Here is an 18,527-nt window from a genome sequence, read left to right on the forward strand (position 1 = left end):
TAATCATAAGATAAAATAAAGTCACTGCCTTGTCTCTGCGTGTAACTGATATATTGATCTTGTTCGTTACATCCTGGAATATAGAACAAAAGTTGTCACGGTTTTAACAAGTCACCTGATCTCCATCGGCATACAATTGAATTTACCGCGAGTCAAAGCGCTTCCTGGGTTACCATGGTGACGCTCACAAAGCTAAAGGTAAACGCGGTGGTTCATTAACGCGAGCTGAAACCAGCTCACAACCAGGACAGCGGAGCTTTCTCCTCCTTTCCTTTACTGGTCCAGCGATGGAGGCGCGGGGGGAGCCAGGAGGAGGCGCAGACCCTCAGGAGGAGAACAGTGCAGGTAAGAGAAGCTACGCGTGTCGTCGAGGCCTTGATTCTTCATCAATAGTGCTCTGATTCCTCCTCCTCCTCCTCCCAGGCATCACACGCATCACAGAGGAGCTGCTGCTGAAGCTGACCGGATGTCCGTCTCTGGTTCTGATCCGATCCCTCAATCTGTCTTCTGTAACCGGAGACAAGCGAATCAAGGTCGGAGCAGGTCCAGAGCGCTTCGGCTGCTGCTGCTGCTGCTAGTAATACTACTCTAGTGGTAGTAATACTACCGGTACTCTATTGTGTTCCGGCTCATAGAGAACCTCCACGGCTGCCGGCGTCTGGAGGTTCTAAAGCTCGACCACAACGCGATCGGGAGGACGGAGGGGCTGAACGCGCTGACGCAGCTCAGAGAGCTGCAGCTGGCCCGCAACAGCATCCAGTGAGACTCGCCTCGCACGCCAAACACAGACGCGCGCATTTAGCCCCCGGTAGCTTCCGCTGCGATGTCTCTGCGTGCGTGTGTCCGCAGGCAGATCGAGGGGCTGGAGCTCATGTCCCGCCTCCAGCATCTGGACTTGTCCCACAACAGGATTGAACGCGTCCCCTCGTGGTTCGGGAACAAACTGCAGTCGCTGCACACGCTGCACCTGCAGCACAACCTCGTCGCGTCTGTGAGTGTGTGTGTGTGTGTGTGTGTGTGTGCGTGCGTGCGTGTGGCGAGGACAAAGCGTGCACGTTTCAGCTCAGCTCATAAAGGAGCGGCGCTTCTCTGTCGATTGTTTTGTTCCGTTTGTGAAATGTCTCAAACTTATCCTATTAATTTGGTTTAAAACAAAGAATGTTAGTTTTTGACGACTCAATCCGTGAACCAATCAGGTAACGGGGCGTGTCTGTGTGCAGCTATATGAAGTGTCCGGACTCAGGTCTCTCAGCAGCCTATCAGAGCTCACTGTGTCAGGAAACCCCGCCTGCTTACTCCAGCACGCCCGCCTCTTCCTGCTGTACCGCCTGAGAACTCTGGATAGGCTGGACGACCTGCCAGTCACACAGCAGGAGCGAAGCCACGCCCACCACCGCTTCGACGGCCTGACATCCTTTCGTGTGATTCGAAAGCGCGAGGCGACGTCTGACGACAGGAAGGTGGACAGCAGCCAATCAGAGCCGAGCGGGCTGCAGGTCGCGGTGACTCGACCCGCCCAGCAGGGGGAGGCAAACCGAGCGCCGTCGGAGGCTCTGGAGCATCAGCTGCACAAAAAGAGTCGCCTGGTAGGACAGCTAGCTGGAGTTTCACGATTGTGAGCGCGCTCGTCTTTAACGATACGTAACCCGTAATATTTCCGTGTGTTCGTGCCGCTCGGGCAGGCCGCACACTTCCTGTGGCCCTTTCACAATAATAGACTTGGTCTGTGCGGTCTGTGTCTCCAGTTGAAGATGACGGCTGCCTTTCATTGGCTGAAGGATCTGGAGAAGGAGTGGCTTGTCTGTAAGGTCGACGCAAAGCTCCCCCCTCTGACCGCCCCAAGTGTCCGGGTAACCGTGAAGAATCATAATCACGAAAAGTTCCCAAACACGAAGCTGAAATATCACGTTTTACATCCAGGAGGTCGACGCTGAGGCGGAGAGTTTGCACAGCAGCGAGGCTCTACACGCCATCGCCTCCATTCGAAGCTCCTCCTCCTCCTCCTCGTCCTCCTCCTCGTCCCCACGGAGCCAGATGTCCCCAGATGTTCAGGCTGACACGCAGACACAACGCACCCTGCTGGAGGACGACGCTACAGAGAGTAAAGCTTTGCTCCCTGTTGACATAAACTATCTTAAAGTCTGACGGCGTAGTGAACTGTGATTCAAGATTTCCGTATTGTCCCTGAAAGCAGCACGTCCAAAATGGTTCAGAAGAGTCACCCCGTGCGAGGCTCGAGCTCACGACCTTCAGATTATGAGACTGACGCGCCGCCCACTGCGCCAACGAGGCTCGGCGCGGCTTAGAGCGCGAGTGAGAGAAAAAGAATGTCTTAAAATAATCAATGTTGTGTTTTTGTGTGTGTGTGTGTGTGTGTGTGTAGCTCGCTGTCAGCCGCTGGATCATCAGGAACCCGATGCAAACACCGCATGCAAATACTGTGTACCGGTAGGTCAAATACTGTGTACCGGTAGGTCAAATACTGTATACCGGTAGGTCAAGTAGTAGAACAAGCACAAGTAGAAACCCGCTGGTGAACGTCCGATCGGACCGCAGACGACCGACGCCCGTGTTGTTCTCAGTAAGACGAGGACTCTCTCCATGTTGTTGACGCAGCAGGTATCTGTGGAGCGTCTCCTCAGCAAGCTGTCCTTCCTGGAGCAGCTGGAGGAGGAGGCCGAGGAGACGCAGCAGCAGATGCGACTCCTGACCCCGGAGCCCACAGACCCACAACACGTGAGCTATCGCGTTCTCTCGGAGCTGGAGGAAGCCGGGTCTCTCCCCGGGATCGTCCATTTGATTCACATGCAAAATGACTCCGTGGAGAACGCGGGTATCGATCCCGCTACCTCTCGTATGCTAAGCGAGCGCGCTACCGCTTGCTAACTCCCCTTGATGATGATAATAGAGCTTTTTATTAAGCAGCTAATACTCAATAAAAGTAGTATTGAATCTGTTGTTTTGTTTTTTTTACAAATTAGTACTGAAGCCATAAATAAATAGAACACATTACAAAGTGTTCTGGGAGTTGTTGTTCCAATGACAATATAATATAAATACATCATATTTTAAAGGATAGTAAAAAAGAACAAATATATTATAAGAGTTATGAGGCTCTTCTCAAGCAACATGTTGGCGTGTCGTCTCTTTAAGAACCCGTGACCCCTCCCCCTGGTCTTATTAGGGGGCGGGACCTTGTGTTTCTCCTGCATTCCCATTGGTGTGTCACTTTGCTGCTGTCGCTCTGATTGGCTGATGGCAGGGATTTCCTGTGTTGATTCAAAGAAAGGGGAGAGAGAGAAGGAGAAGTTTGTAACGGAAAGAAGGGAAGATTATAACGAAGATTCGAATTTGATTTAGAAGGAGAGGAGGAGGAGGAGGAGGAGGAGGCGCCATGATGTTTAAGGAGCTCCAGATTAAGAGGAGGAGGAGGAGGAGATGAACGTTGCGTAATCTCCATGTGGAGGGCGGTTAGTCTGTGAGTACAGAAACGTTTCAGATGAGGCGCCTTCATTTACAGATTTAACGCTCAACTCTTCTCGTGTTTGTTTTTCTGCAGGATGTCGAAAAGTAAAGATTCTGATGAATGTTATTGTTGGGCTGATGACGAGGAAGTCATTACGTATGTGGAACCTGTTTGATGATGATGAATATATTTATTAGATAGAATGTTAGAGTACAAGTACAGTCAAACAGTAGCATGTATTACAGTACAAGTACAGTCAAACATCCTGTCTAAGAGGAGCATTTCACAAAAGCCCTTGCGGTCTTGTTTCCGTTGAAAGTCCTTCGTACATAAATCATCGACATTTAACAATACAAATAAAATTACTATTAAATTACTCAATTGACGCAAAAAAAAAAAAAAAAAAAAAAAATTACACCACAGATGCAAAATGACAATAAATTAAAAAGACACTTAATATCTTAATACTAGAACATAGAATAAAATAAACTACTAAGAAACAAAATCTAGGTTTTTAAATGTGAATCTCAAAGTAGTTGATGAATAAATGAACGGATCAATCGCCTGTATCTCGGAGTGTCAATCGGAGGCTGAACATTTCATGCTCCCCTCAGAATGAATTTTGGGTAGGCCCAAACTTCCATATCCTGGACGCCTCCCTGGGGAGGTGTTCTGGGCATGTCCTGCCCCGAGGAGGAGACCCCGGGATAAGGTGGACGATTGATTGATTGATTGATCGATGGATGAATGGCCGCTTGTGTCAGAAACTTTCTGGGGAAAAGGGGAGATGCCGGTACTGGGTCCAGATGCCGGACCCAGTACCAGCAGACCGGTCCAGATGCTGGAGGGGGAATTAGCTCAAGTGGGAGAGCGCTTGCTTAGCGTGCCGGAGGCAGTGGGATCAATGCCCACGTTCCCCGCTGGGGGCTGTTTTGTCTCACAACCTGATGAGAGACAAGATTGACTCGACTATAAATACCCCCCCCCCCCACACACACACACATCGGGCGGTGATGAATGGAAACCATCGTGCTTTTGCTCTGATTGGCTGATGTCTCTCTCTCTCTCAGGCCCATGTGACCTCCCGGTCGTCCAGTCGCAGACAGCTGTTTGGAAAGATGAGCGGGAAGAAGAGCGCGCTGGAGGATCGTCTCGGCGACATGCTGTCACGCATCGCCGTGGAGACGCAGGAGATCAAAGAGCTGGAGCAGCAGCTAACCGATGGTGGGGCGACCACTGACCAATCACAGGCTTCCCTGTCAAGCTGTCCTTTGATTGGGTGTTTTCCTTCATCTACTGTCTTGTCCTCTCCTCCTCGTTCTCCTCTTCTTCCTTCTCGTCTTTCTCTACTCCTGTTTGCTCCTTTTTTTCCATTTTTATTTTACCCCTCCTCCTCTTCTCCTCCTCCCATTCTGTCCTTCGACTCTTCCTTTTCCCTTCTTTTTTCTCCTCTTTTCTCCTTCTCCAGGTCAGATTTTGGCTAATGAAGCTCTTCAGAGGGATCTGGAGGGAATCATCTCTGGACTGCAGAAGTATCTCAGAGCGCTGAGAGAGAAGGTACGCACTGGTGTTACTGGTGTTACTGGTGAGACTGGGCACAAGTGTGTGTGGGATATCTGTGACCTGCGTTTTGTCTTTCAGGCTCATCGAGCTGAGCAGAAGGTCCTCAGTCTGCAGGCTGAAAACCAGAATCTACAGCTCCACCTGGTGGACACCCAGAGGCACTGCAGACAGCTGGAGGAGAGTGCCAGCACCTACAGACAGGTGTGTGTGTGTGCGTGTGTGTGTGTGTGTGTGTGTGTCGAGTTAATCAGGTGTCTTCATGTCTGTCCAGCAGGAGGAGCTGTCTGTGTTGTGGACAGAGAGGGAACAACGGGTGGGGCTAGAGGCGGAGCTCCTGCAGCTGAAGGAGGGGCTAAAGAGGAAGGCCACAGAAGCACAGGTAACACTGTTCAGATATTTATTAGGCTACGTTCAGACAGCAGCGGTTAATGCTCAATTCAGATTTTTCTGCAAGTTTATTCACATTTCCAATTAAATGCGACCCAAAAGTGTCCCGCGTGCGCAGAAGAGGACGCGACGGACGTCCTTCAGGACATCAGAATCACAACACAAGCATGGCTCTGATCCCTGTCCTCACGTCTGGGTCTGTCCTCCTTCAGGATGAGAAATCGTCTCTTCAGCGGGTGATCCGGACTCTCCAGGACCAGCTGGCTCAGACCAAGTCCCAGTTTCACCAGGACAGGGGCCGGGACGAAGACACCAGAACCCACCTGGACCGGAGCATGCTGGAGCCGAGGGGGGTTCGGACCGGAGAGGGAGACCGGCACAGGTACCAGAACCGACGGGAGGAACACAGAGTGGGAGACGAAAAGGCACCTGGGAATGGGATTGATTTACAGTTCAGGAATTGTTATTGATCGGCAGTAAAGAGAGGCTGTCGACGAGGATGGGACTCGAACCCACGCGTGCAGAGCACAATGGATTAGCAGTCCATCGCCTTAACCACTCGGCCACCCCGCCCACCTGTTGGCTAGCACCTGGATGCCAGGCTGGATGGTTCTAGCGGTTCTGCTCTATTGATTAGTCCGGCGTTGGTTCGATTCCCTGCAGGGCCGCATAAAAGCTTTGTGAACGTCCGCCTGAGAACCTTCTGTGTGAGGAACTGTTGACCAATGTTTGGGGGTCATCTTGATCACATGATGTCGAGATGTGAACGGTTTAAACACCAATTCTGATTGAACCAGGGAACGTATTGGTTTAGAGGTCATATCAAGGTCACCTCGAAAGGTGGATCCAGGACCTTCTTGCGTCGCAGAGGTTTTAACGGTTGGCTCCATCTCATGTCACAAAAAACATGCGACGAGGATGGGATTCGAACCCACGCGTGCAGAGCACAATGGATTAGCAATCCATCGCCTTAACCACTCGGCCACCTCGTCCTCTGTCTCTGGACCGACTTTCAGTTTCATCACAGAGACCAGACTCCTGATCGACCCGGGTCTCATGGACCGACTTCAGAACCTCGTGCTGTGTGTTTCCTGTTGTCCAGCAGTTCGGCCCAGCAGACCAGAACCAGCAGGGAGCAGCTCCAGCCAGACCCCAACCGCAGCACGGAACAGATAGCCGAACTCCAGGCCCAGCTAGCCCACGGTCAAAACCACATCACAGAGCTGGAAGCTCAGGCGGTCCAGAGTCTCGACCGGATTGTCCAGCTGGAAACACGGGCGATCCAGGATCAGGACCGGCTGACCCAGCTGGAGGCCCAAGTGGGCCCGGACCAGGAGGCGGAGCTGCAGAGACTGAGACTCAGCCTGCAGACATCTCAGAGCAGGGGCAGACGCGTGCAGCAGAAACTGGTGAGACCAGAGCGTTCTGTGACTGTCGCCGTGGCGACGTAAAGTCAGGTGAGTCCACAGAGAGCTCTGGAGCTTAACGCCAGTGTACGGATCTACGTGTGGTTCAGGAGGCGGCGTTGGAACAGAGTCGGACGCAACTGCAGGACGTCCAGCAAGAGAGAGACGCGCTGCTGCAGCAGGTCAGAGACGCGGAGTAGAAACGTCCCTTCTGGCGTGGAGTGGAGGCTCCTCCCCTGCAGCGGGGAGTCTAAGCAGCACAAATAGGGACGCTTGCGATGACGCTGCGGGGAAGCAGTGCATGCTGGGACTGACCGCCTCCGTCGTGCGGTTCAGCTGCGTTCACAGAGCGACGGTTACCGGCGGCGCCTCGGCCAGCTGAACAGGAAGCTACGGAAGCTCAGCAGGTCCGTGTGCGACACCGATCAGCTGACGACGGAGCAGCTGAAGTCCACGACGGAGCAGCTGAGAGGCCTGAAGGACACGGTGGAGCTGCTGCACTCGCAGACACAGCAGGTGGTGGAGGACGCGTCCCACGGGTGTCCCACTCGCGTCCCACGGGCGTCCCAATCCCAGTTAACCATAACTCTCTCTCTCAGGCTCCCAGTCTGGCCTCTCAGGGGACTCAGGACTCTGGCCTGGGCCTGCCGTACCTCGGGTCTCCCGAGCGGGGGCGACCGCAGGACGGGCCGCCTGCCCCCGTTAGTGCCGGAGGGCGCTGGGTTTACGTCCCAGACGCAGGTACCGACTCACACGTGAGACACACACGCCCCGATGAGGCTGCAGACGTCTGCTGAGCTGTGAACTGTCTCCAGCAGCAGACGGCTCGGCCGGACCGGCGTGGCTGCTCTGTGGTTCTCCTGCAGCCGTCGTCTACAGTCCTCCACCAGGAGGCGCTGCACTGCTCTGCAACGTGCCAGAACACCAGCAGCAGGTCCGTGTCCCGGCGGCAGTCACATATTTAATATTTAAAATAGAATAAATGTATGAAAGGACATTTTGTGATTTTGTTTCACTAAACTATGTTTCATGGATAAATCAATTCACTAAATCAGAAGCAGCAGCGCTGTGCTACATGCTAACGGCTAAAGGCGTCGTTAGGTGTCCGGTTGGTTGGCTGTTTTTATGTCACCGAAAGGGCAGTATGCATTTGAGCGCAGGGGGAATTAGCTCAAGTGGTAGAGCGCTTGCTTTGCATGCGAGAGGTAGCGGGATCGATGCCCGCGTTCTCCATGGGTTTCTGTCTCACGGCTCCTTTTGATCTTCACAGGAAAACGGCGTTTTTTTTTGTCTCGGTGTCATCGTCTCCTCTGGGTTTATAATTTCCTTTTTATTTTCATTCGGGGTTTTACATTCTTCATGGCTCTCCATTATGACAAGTAGGCGTCGGGTGTGTGGGTGTGTGTGGGTGTGTGTGTGTGTGTGTGTGTGTGTCAGGTTGGCAGGTGTGTGTGTGAAGAAACGGAGAGACTGGAGGAAGAGAAGAAGAAAAAACTACAACTGGAAATTAAACAACTACGACGCACACTTAGAAGACGCAGGTAAGACACACACACACATTTATAATTTATAATTTATAACGTCTGTGAGTAAATGTTGTTGATGTTGCGTTAACATCGAACCGGAAGTCGACTGGTCGTGTGTCTGTGTGCGTCCAGGGGGGCGATGCAGGTGTGTGAGGAGGTGGAGTGTGTGTCTGTGTGTGTCCAGGGGGGCGATGCAGGTGTGTGAGGAGGTGGAGTGTGTGTCTGTGTGTGTCCAGGGGGGCGATGCAGGTGTGTGAGGAGGTGGAGTGTGTGTCTGTGTGTGTCCAGGGGGGCGATGCAGGTGTGTGAGGAGGTGGAGTGTGTGTCTGTGTGTGTCCAGGGGGGCGATGCAGGTGTGTGAGGAGGTGGAGTGTGTGTCTGTGTGTGTCCAGGGGGGCGATGCAGGTGTGTGAGGAGGTGGAGTGTGTGTCTGTGTGTGTCCAGGGGGGCGATGCAGGTGTGTGAGGAGGTGGAGTGTGTGTCTGTGTGTGTCCAGGGGGGCGATACAGGTGTGTGAGGAGGTGGAGTGTGTGTCTGTGTGTGTCCAGGGGGGCGATGCAGGTGTGTGAGGAGGTGGAGTGTGTGTCTGTGTGTGTCCAGGGGGGCGATGCAGGTGTGTGAGGAGGTGGAGTGTGTGTCTGTGTGTGTCCAGGGGGGCGATGCAGGTGTGTGAGGAGGTGGAGTGTGTGGAGACGACGCTCCTGAAGAGGCGAGCTGAACTCCGTCAGGCTGACAGGCTGCTGCTGGAGGCCCAGAGCTGCATCGACACCACCAGAGACCAGGTACACCCCGCACCAGTCACCTTGTCCTGCACTGGGAACACTGGGAACACTGGAAGCACTGGGAACACTGGAAGCACTGGGAACACTGGGAACACTGGAAGCACTGGGAACACTGGGAACACTGGTTCTGTCCCTCCTTCAGGCCAGTTCGGCTCGGCAGGAGGCCGACGTGCTGCAGCGTACGGCGGAGGACGGCGCCACCTGCCTGCTGGAGGCCTTCAGGTAAAATCGACTCGCGTCTCCTTCTTCATCACCATCCTCATCCTCACGCGAGCTCATCTCCAGAGAGCTGCAGGAGGAGGTGGAGGAGCTGTTCAGGAACAGACAGGAGGAGGAGCAGACTCTGAGGGAGGTGGAGGAGGAGCTGAGGAGCAGCGGTCAGGAGCTACAACGAGTCAAAAGACACACACACTCTGCTGCAGACAGGTAGACACACCTGTGAATGGTCTCTCTCTCCCTCCCTCTCTCTCTCAATTCATTCAAATTCACACAAAAACACCGAATCATAAAGTAGCAAAGTAACTGATTACTTTCAAATGACAGTAACTACTGCTAATCAAAACCAGAAACTGATGTGTGTTTGTGTAGATTATCTGAAGCTGATGTGTGTTTGTGTATCTGAAGCTGATGTGTGTTTGTGTATCTGAAGCTGATGTGTGTTTGTGTAGATTATCTGAAGCTGACGTGTGTTTGTGTATCTGAAGCTGATGTGTGTTTGTGTAGATTATCTGAAGCTGACGTGTGTTTGTGTAGATTATCTGAAGCTGACGTGTGTTTGTGTAGATTATCTGAAGCTGACGTGTGTTTGTGTACATTATCTGAAGCTGATGTGTGTTTGTGTAGATTATCTGAAGCTGACGTGTGTTTGTGTAGATTATCTGAAGCTGATGTGTGTTTGTGTAGATTATCTGAAGCTGATGTGTGTTTGTGTAGATTATCTGAAGCTGACGTGTGTTTGTGTAGATTATCTGAAGCTGATGTGTGTTTGTGTAGATTATCTGAAGCTGATGTGTGTTTGTGTAGATTAGCTGAAGCTGATGCGTGTTTGTGTAGATTATCTGAAGCTGATGTGTGTTTGTGTAGATTATCTGAAGCTGATGTGTGTTTGTGTAGATTATCTGAAGCTGATGTGTGTTTGTGTAGATTATCTGAAGCTGATGTGTGTTTGTGTACATTATCTGAAGCTGATGTGTGTTTGTGTAGATTATCTGAAGCTGACGTGTGTTTGTGTACATTATCTGAAGCTGATGTGTGTTTGTGTACATTATCTGAAGCTGATGTGTGTTTGTGTACATTATCTGAAGCTGATGTGTGTTTGTGTAGATTATCTGAAGCTGATGCGTGTTTGTGTAGATTATCTGAAGCTGATGTGTGTTTGTGTAGATTATCTGAAGCTGATGCGTGTTTGTGTAGATTATCTGAAGCTGATGTGTGTTTGTGTAGATTATCTGAAGCTGACGTGTGTTTGTGTAGATTATCTGAAGCTGACGTGTGTTTGTGTAGATTATCTGAAGCTGACGTGTGTTTGTGTAGATTATCTGAAGCTGATGCGTGTTTGTGTAGATTATCTGAAGCTGATGCGTGTTTGTGTAGATTATCTGAAGCTGATGTGTGTTTGTGTAGATTATCTGAAGCTGATGTGTGTTTGTGTAGATTATCTGAAGCTGATGTGTGTTTGTGTAGATTATCTGAAGCTGATGCGTGTTTGTGTAGATTATCTGAAGCTGATGTGTGTTTGTGTAGATTATCTGAAGCTGATGTGTGTTTGTGTAGATTATCTGAAGCTGATGTGTGTTTGTGTAGATTAGCTGCTGTGCTCTCAGACTGTGAGGACTCCCAGAAGCGTCTCGACTCTCTCGTCGTTCAGGTAAACGTCCACGGCGTGCAGAAGCAGAAATAAACCGACGCATGAAACTGAAGCCTCCTGAAACGTACACACAAACAAAGAGCAGAAAAGAGACGCGCCGAGCGTAACAGACGTCCGGCGGTACTCCCTGCAGGAGCAGCAGCAGGAGCAGAGCGTCGCCCAGAGGAGGGGAGAGCTTCAAACCGTAGCGGGCAGAGTGGAGGAGGTCAGAGAGGAGGAGCGGCGGCTGCATGTCAGAGTCAAGGTGAGGAGGAGGAGGAGGAGTTAAAGATGGAGGAGCGTGTTAATCACTGATGATGTTTAAGACGTCACCGTCATGAACGAGGCTTGTAGACGATCGTTCTGTAGGTGATCAATCACAGATTCATCCGATCAGTCTGTGTCGGTGCAGGAGCTGCTGGAGCAGCAGGAGGCGCTGCTGAGAGAGAAGAGTTCCACGGCCTCCGATCTGAGAGGCGATGAGCAGAAGCTGATCCTGGTTCAGTCTGAACTCCACACACACAGAGCAGGTAAGACCTCACCCTGTCGTCCAATCAGCTGCTCCGCTGCTCACTGCAGGGAAATCAGAGGCTAAAGAGGCGTGGCTTAGCGGCGGAGGATAAAGCAGTGTCTCTCAGGAAAAGACAGGAGGCGGAGCTGGACGTGGGCGGAGATGAAGATGCTGAGGTTCTCCTTGGGAGGGACCAGGTTGGACAGGATTAGAAATGAGACAATAAGAGGGACGGTGAAGGTTAGACGTTTTGGAGAGAGACCAGACTTGGATGGTTTGGACATGTCCAGAGGAGAGACAGAGACGTAGTGAGGGAGGACATGAGAGTGGCTGATGTTGGGGAGGACGATGCAAAGGACAGGGTGAAGTAGAGGAGGTTGATCCAATTTAAGGACGACCCCTCAGGGGACAAGCTGAAAGTACAGCAGTAGATTAGTGGAAGACGGCCTCTCATATTAGTCTCGTCAGAGAAAGGACGAGATGCAGAACGTGTCCTCAAGCTGTCTGACGCAGGCGTTGATGACGAGCCTACGGCTCAACATGTGTCTGTGTCCAGACCTAAAACAGCTCCTTCAGGACGTGCTGCTGGAGCAGGAGACATTGGACGACGTGAAAAGCAAACAGTCCCACAGTCTCCAGCAGCTCCACAGCAAACAAGACCAGCTGGACAGAAGGCTGGAAGACCTGGACAGGACGAAGGATGAGCTGGACAGGACGAGGGATGAGCTGGACGGAATGACAGACCAGCTGGACAGGACGAAGGAGGAACTGGACGGGACGAAGGCCGAAATGGACAGAATGAAGGGCGAGCTGGACGGAGAGCGGGACGAACTGGAGAAGACAAAGCGTGAACTGAGCGGAACCAAAGACAAACTGGAAGCAACAACCTTTGAAGTCGATGGGATGAAGGGTGAACTAGATCAAATGCAGGAGGACATGGACGGGAAAAGGGCGGAGCTGGCTGAGCTACAGCGAGACGTCGTGTCTCACAGGAAGGAGGCGCAACGGCGACAGGCGGAGCTACAGGTCGATGGAAAATCAGAGTTTAAAGGATCATAATAATGTCGTGTAATCGACCTGTCGGACATATTGATACATATTCAACCAGTCAAAAGGGGTGGATGTTCACGGTGTACAGCAGGAGGAGGAGGAGGAGGAGGAGGAGCTGGGAAGGAGGAGGGAAGAGAAGAGCAGCCTGCAAGAGCAGTGCAAACACCTGGAGGCAAGACGCAGGCATGCTAACAGGTACATCCCTGCTACATATTGATCATTGATAAGAAAGACCGGTCAATGTCGACTGAGAGAAATACGTGTGTGTGTGTGTGTGTGTGTGATGGTTTGTGTGTCTCAGGTGTTTGTCAGCGGGAGACGAGGAGCTTGTAAAACAGAGGGAGGAGCTCAGGCGCGTCCAACGTCTCAAACAGGAAGTGCTGGGAGACGTAAACGCCGCTCAGGAGCAGCTTAACGGTGCGACATCGTTGTTTACGTCACACACAAAGTAAACTACGAGCAATAAAAAAAAATACTTCACATTCAAATCCAGATGTGTCTCAGCTGGAGCTTCATTAGACTTCATTGAGGGGCAGGTAACGTCCAACAAACACATTCTTTGGACACTGCGGGCATCGATCCCACCACCTCTTGAGCTAATCTGTGGTTTGAGCTCACGCCCCCCGACACAACAGAGGTTTGTTGTTTCTGTTCCAGAGAACGCAGAGCTGCTGTTTCTGCTCGGTGAACGAGTAGAGGAGAGGAAAAAACAGCTCCGGACTCTGGAACAGGTGAAAAGATCCAAACACACGTTCATCTGTGTGAAGCGGTTTCATTGATGCTCAGTGTGTTTGTGACCCGAAGGAGCCGAGAGCGTCCGGTCAGCAGCAGCAGCAGCGAACGCAGCACCTGAATGAGGTACACAGACAGGTACACAGACAGGTACACAGACAGGTGAAACACAGACAGGTGCTACACAGACAGGTGCTACACAGACAGGTACACAGACAGGTACACAGACAGGTACACAGACAAGTACACAGACAAGTACACAGACAGGTACACAGACAGGTACACAGACAGGTGCTACACAGACAGGTGCTACACAGACAGGTACACAGACAGGTACACAGACAGGTGAAACACAGACAGGTGCAACACAGACAGGTACGCCATTTTTGATGAGACGCTTATCACTTCACTTGTAATTGTCTCTCTCAGAACATTAATACTGCAGGACAGCAGCTGGACGACAGGGGGCGCTGTTTGACCCAACAGGAGCTCCAGCTGAACCAGATCAGTACGTCACTCGTCCACCGACACGCTCACTCGTGTTATTTTAAATGCATTTTTTTATTGAACCTTAAAAACAAACATTTCTGTTCAGTAAACTCAGAGGAGGAGCAGCTGAGGGAGAGAGAGAAAGACCTTCACAAGGAGGAGGCCCTTAGCCAAAAGAGGGAGGAGCTGCAGCTGAAAGAAGCTTAAACAGCAGGAGAAGAAGCTACACATGGAATGGGAGGAGCAAGATAAGAAAGAGGAGGAGCTTAAACAGCAGGAGAAGAAGCTACACATGAAATGGGAGGAGCAAGATAAGAAAGAGGAGGAGCTTAAACAGCAGGAGAAGAAGCTACACATGAAATGGGAGGAGCTTCCTGAGAAAGGAGAAAATCCACCCCAGACTGAAGAGGTGAATAATCAATAAATACATGTGTAGCAGGACAGATGAGAAGTACAGCTCGGACGTACGGACATCACAGCAGAGGTTTAAGCTCTGATCCAATGAAAGCAGAGAAGAAGCGCGTTTGCTTTGATGCTTTGATCCTTTTCTACCGACGGTCTCATCTGTGTGTCCTTCAGGAGAGGTGGGAGGTGGAGATGCAGAGAGAGGAACTCAGACAAAAGGAGGACAGATTAAAGGTAAACGACCCCCCCCCCCCCCCCCCCAAATCACCCCCCCCAAATCACCCCCCCCCCCGAAAGAGTAAAAGCTGCTGTTCTTCCTCGAGGCTCGTCTGCGCTGCAGTTTGTGGAATCAGCAGGAGAGGCTGGAGGTGAGACGGGCGGAGACTGAGGACGGTTTGCTGGGACTGAAACACAGACTGGACCGGATGGACGCGACCTCAGAGACCCGGACGCTCAGGTGTGACCGCGTCAGTTTGGAGCAGGCGGAGGCGGGGCAGCCTTCGACCGCCATTTCCTGCTCATCGCGGAGGTGAGCAGGAAATGGCGCTTCAGCTGTGGCGGACCGTTCCTTTAATGGCTCCTAACGTCGGGTTCCTGATCCGGTGTCTGAAACCCGAAGGACCGTCTGCAGAGTTCAGTGCGTGACGCACGACAATCACGTTAATCCTGAGTACCGAGCATTCCTCAGGTCTGTGAAGGCAGCATTCGTACACTTCAAAGTCGCGGTGCCTTTAATTACACACGTAAAAAACAGTTTTACAGATCTCCTCCGTAAACGTGGGAAATAAAGTCTGTGTATTTAAACTCATGTCAGCGCCGACTTCGCCCTCAGTTCCGTCTCACAGGCTCCGGGCCTCTTACGGTCTTGACGTGGAGACGTTGCACGTCGCCCGTCTGTCCCCGCCTCTGCTGTCGCTAGGCAACGGAGCACCTCAGGGCTACAACAGCTGCCGTCGACCTGCCGGAGGAGAGGCTGAAAGACAGAGAAGTTGATGCGCTTGATTTAGTCTCGGTGTCAGGATGTCTCCGCCCGGTGTTTGTGGAGTCATACAAACACACCTGGAGGTAACCACGGCAACAGCCGTCCAGCAGCTTCAGGCAGACGACAGTCTGATCCATCAGCTCCCGCTTGACCGGGTCGCCGAGGCCGGAGTCCGAAGACACGTCGAGCAGCAACTTCAGGAGGCAACGCAGCAACACGTCGACGCGCCGCGCCATCCTGAGGGAGACGACACGACGGTGAGCAAAGGACGGCGCGAGGACGGCGCGAGGACGGCGCGCGGACGGCGGCGCCCGGCGTCTCTCTGACCGTGGCCAGGCCGCGCTGATGGCTTTCTGCAACGCCTCCAGGATCTTCAGGCGACTCGTCTCTTCGGGGGGGTCTCTGATCTCCAGGTAGCCCAGCGCCACCCGCTCCAGCCGCCGCAGGTGTCTGCACACGGCCACGCCCATCCTGACGCCGCGTGCGCCACAAACACGACTTCAGTCACCCGCCGCAGGTCGCAACGGGCCGCGCGTCAAGCGCTCCTACCTGTCTATGTACGGAGGCAGAGCAGAGGCATAGGCGCGCCGCAGCGCCACCTTGTGCTCCGCCTCCATGTGCGTCAGCACCAGACGCAGCACGTCGTCGTGGCGACCGGGCTTCCTGCGGGAGGAGGACGGGGCAAGCGAGGAGGCGGGCTTCTCAAAGACCAGCAGCAGGTCCAACAGACAGGACAGAACCGGCTGCGCAGAGGAAGAGATCAATTCAGATCCCGGCCCCGCCCACGTCTGACCTGGGGTCAGTCGTACCTGTATGACAGCCGCCTCCGTGGTGTACAGGTGTCTGAACAAGGCCTGGTAGAGAACCTCGGATCGGTTGAACTGACGAAGGTCAGCGGCAGCCTGCACGCATCATCATCATCGTCATCATCATCATCGTCATCATTGTCGTCATCATCGTCGTCATCATCATCGTCGTCATCATCATCATCATCATCATCATCATCGTCATCATCATCGTCGTCATCATCATCGTCGTCATCATCGTCATCATCATCATCATCATCATCATCATCATCGTCATCATCATCATCATCATCATCATCATCGTCGTCATCAGGTCTTCATTCTGTGCGTGGCTCACCGTGTTGAGCACGATGTGGTGAAGGCATCGAACTCCCAGGATGCAGTTCTCCGGTCGGTAGTGATCATTGAGGAGGAGGGAGGGGGGGAGGACGCGGGGCAGGTGGGGGTAAAGGGAGGGGCGAGTAACCTGTAAAAGAACACACCTGCACTCAGTAAGCTGACGCCCGAGTGTGGCTCACGCTTGTGTAGGACCGTTACCATGGAGATGGTCTGTAGCATTTTAAATGATGACATCATCACAGGACCAAACTGACCTGCAGGAGAGTCCAAGCAAACACCGACTTCACCGCTTCACACCGGTGCCACGAGGCCCTGCCACGCGCACGCACGCACACGCACACGCACACGCACACGCACACACACGCACGCACGCACACACACACACACACGCATACGCTTCATTTCATCATCTCCTTTTTGAGGACCCCCCCCCCCCAATATGACATTCACTGATTCTCACTTGGTCATCTGAGGCAGAAGGACATCAAAGACTCCTCTAAGAACTCCTCCGTTGTCTCCTTCCTGCCCCGACTCCCGACTCCCATCCCCTATCAGGAGGTGGGCGGAGCCTCTCCAGCCCCCCGCCCTCAGCAGTGCCTCCTGCAGCCTCTGAGCCGCTGCCTTGGAGGCGGAGTTGGTCCACGCCTGATCCTGAACACAGACGGCAAAACACAAGTTATGTTTTTATTTACCGAATGTTCATGTTTGTCTGTCTTTAAAAAATAAATTATTTGTCTGAGACTGAGACTCAACATCAGCGTTTGATTCTTCCTCTTGACCCACCTGGAAGTGTGTGACGGCGAATACACAGATGGGTGGAGCTACAGTCAACAGCAGATGAGTTTGACCGCCTCCATTACCCAACATGCCCAGCAGAACTGTGAGGGCGGAGCATACTGATATCGCTCGGCTCGGGATGCTCTGATAGGCTACGGTGGGTAGAGAGCCGCAGTCATCCTCGCAGAGCGGCAGAGCGGCACAGCCAATCAGAGCATCAACGACAGAGACGTACTCTGCCTTAAGCTCCGCCCAGCCATCACCCTGATTGGTGGAGACAGGGGAGAACAGCCAATCCGGATCTGCTGTTTGTAAGAAGCACTCCACGTAACCAATCAGAGAAATAGCTTCGGCGTCAGAGGAAGCACCAATCAGCTTCTTCTGCAGGCGAGGCAGAACCTCTGTGATTGGAGGAAGACTAGACGAGGGGAGGGGCTTCTCTGAGGATGATGAAGAGGAGAGATGAAGATCTTGAAGAAAAGATGAAAGCTCCATGCTAAAGTGGAGGGGCGGGGGAGGAGTCAGAAAAAAAGACAATGTTAATGATCGGTGATTGATTCTGGTTATTCAAACATCAGTCTGAGTTTTTCTGTTCAAAGGAGACAATAAAATATCAGTAATCACTGTTATCTGATCAGATGGTCAGAATGAAAATTATACTTCATTACTTTACAGTATAATAACAGTGAATGGTCCTGTTTACATCAGAAATAAGAAAACAACCCAAAGTTGATTCAAACCAAACTTAATCAGTGATCAATAAACTGAAGATTCTTGATTAGTTTCTGATCACATATATATAAATAAATGTATCCTTTCAGATATCATCATCATTTTACCAAATGTATTTTTTAAGTATATCTACGTTTCTCAAATACTGCTCTTCTAGGACTGTCAGAGATAATCAAACATTTGATCCTGGAAAACACAAGCTTGGTTTACTTTATAGACCAAACAAATAATCAATAGCATCCAAAACCCGGAAGCAGAATCTAATTCATATTAGAATTCATATTAAAACATTTCCTCGAACGAAGATCTTTGTACAGCAGCAAAGCCGTAGAACCAGCGCCAGGACTGCAGCTAGGCTAGGCTTGGGCCTACAGACGGAAGCTAACTGTTGTTAGCCTAGCCGCTAGGCTAACAACAGTTAGCTTCCATCTGTGCCTAACAGGAGACTGGAGGCTTCGTGTTTTTCTTCACCGACCTCAAAACAGCCGCTTCGTTCGCATCATCATCAGCTACTCGTGTTCTTATTCTTCCATCGACGCGAAAAAAAGAGGTTTTCTTGACTGCAAGAGTTTATTTCACGCACGGCGAAAGCTACGGACGATTTAGAGAGACGGGCGCGTGTTCGGGAAAAATGCCTCCGGTTGGAAACAAAGGTTCGAACTATACTGTTCCAGGAAGAACAACGATTTTAAGAAACACGTAACTAAATAGTTGTATTAAATATACAG

The 18,527-nt window shown here is 51.8% G+C and overlaps 2 protein-coding genes and 2 non-coding genes across 4 annotated transcripts; 1 reads left to right on the top strand and 3 right to left on the bottom strand.

The window, feature by feature from the left end:
* Positions 1–287: 287 nt before the first annotated feature.
* On the top strand, positions 288–14,886 carry cntrl (centriolin). The gene is made up of 36 exons (XM_068760956.1): positions 288–345; positions 424–543; positions 636–759; positions 850–991; positions 1,221–1,586; positions 1,746–1,850; positions 1,921–2,101; positions 2,195–2,448; positions 2,617–2,736; positions 4,537–4,690; positions 4,935–5,023; positions 5,108–5,230; positions 5,301–5,408; positions 5,629–5,826; positions 6,532–6,825; positions 6,933–7,004; positions 7,159–7,338; positions 7,422–7,563; positions 7,638–7,756; positions 8,260–8,363; positions 9,001–9,130; positions 9,273–9,352; positions 9,416–9,556; positions 10,934–10,997; positions 11,131–11,241; positions 11,389–11,506; positions 12,044–12,513; positions 12,635–12,732; positions 12,839–12,954; positions 13,195–13,268; positions 13,342–13,407; positions 13,699–13,777; positions 13,865–13,959; positions 14,018–14,167; positions 14,338–14,397; positions 14,487–14,886. The coding sequence occupies exons 1-36, from the start codon at positions 288–290 to the stop codon at positions 14,694–14,696; spliced, it is 5,115 nt and encodes a 1,704-aa protein (XP_068617057.1). The 3' UTR covers positions 14,697–14,886.
* Positions 5,908–5,989, bottom strand: trnas-gcu (transfer RNA serine (anticodon GCU)). The gene has a single exon. It is a non-coding gene; the product is annotated as a tRNA-Ser (tRNA).
* Positions 6,327–6,408, bottom strand: trnas-gcu (transfer RNA serine (anticodon GCU)). Its single transcript has one exon. It is a non-coding gene; the product is annotated as a tRNA-Ser (tRNA).
* Positions 14,887–15,020: 134 nt separating the features above from the next.
* Positions 15,021–18,392, bottom strand: tti2 (TELO2 interacting protein 2). Its single transcript, XM_068738529.1, is given in 11 exon segments — positions 15,021–15,062; positions 15,065–15,136; positions 15,223–15,382; positions 15,473–15,616; positions 15,695–15,888; positions 15,955–16,047; positions 16,289–16,417; positions 16,545–16,602; positions 16,751–16,941; positions 17,074–17,563; positions 18,275–18,392. Coding segments are annotated over 10 exon segments (1,572 nt in total). The 5' UTR covers position 17,563; positions 18,275–18,392.
* Between the last annotated feature and the right edge of the window lie 135 nt (positions 18,393–18,527).

This window comes from Brachionichthys hirsutus, chromosome 4 (assembly GCF_040956055.1).
Source record: "Brachionichthys hirsutus isolate HB-005 chromosome 4, CSIRO-AGI_Bhir_v1, whole genome shotgun sequence".
Lineage (NCBI taxonomy): Eukaryota > Metazoa > Chordata > Actinopteri > Lophiiformes > Brachionichthyidae > Brachionichthys > Brachionichthys hirsutus.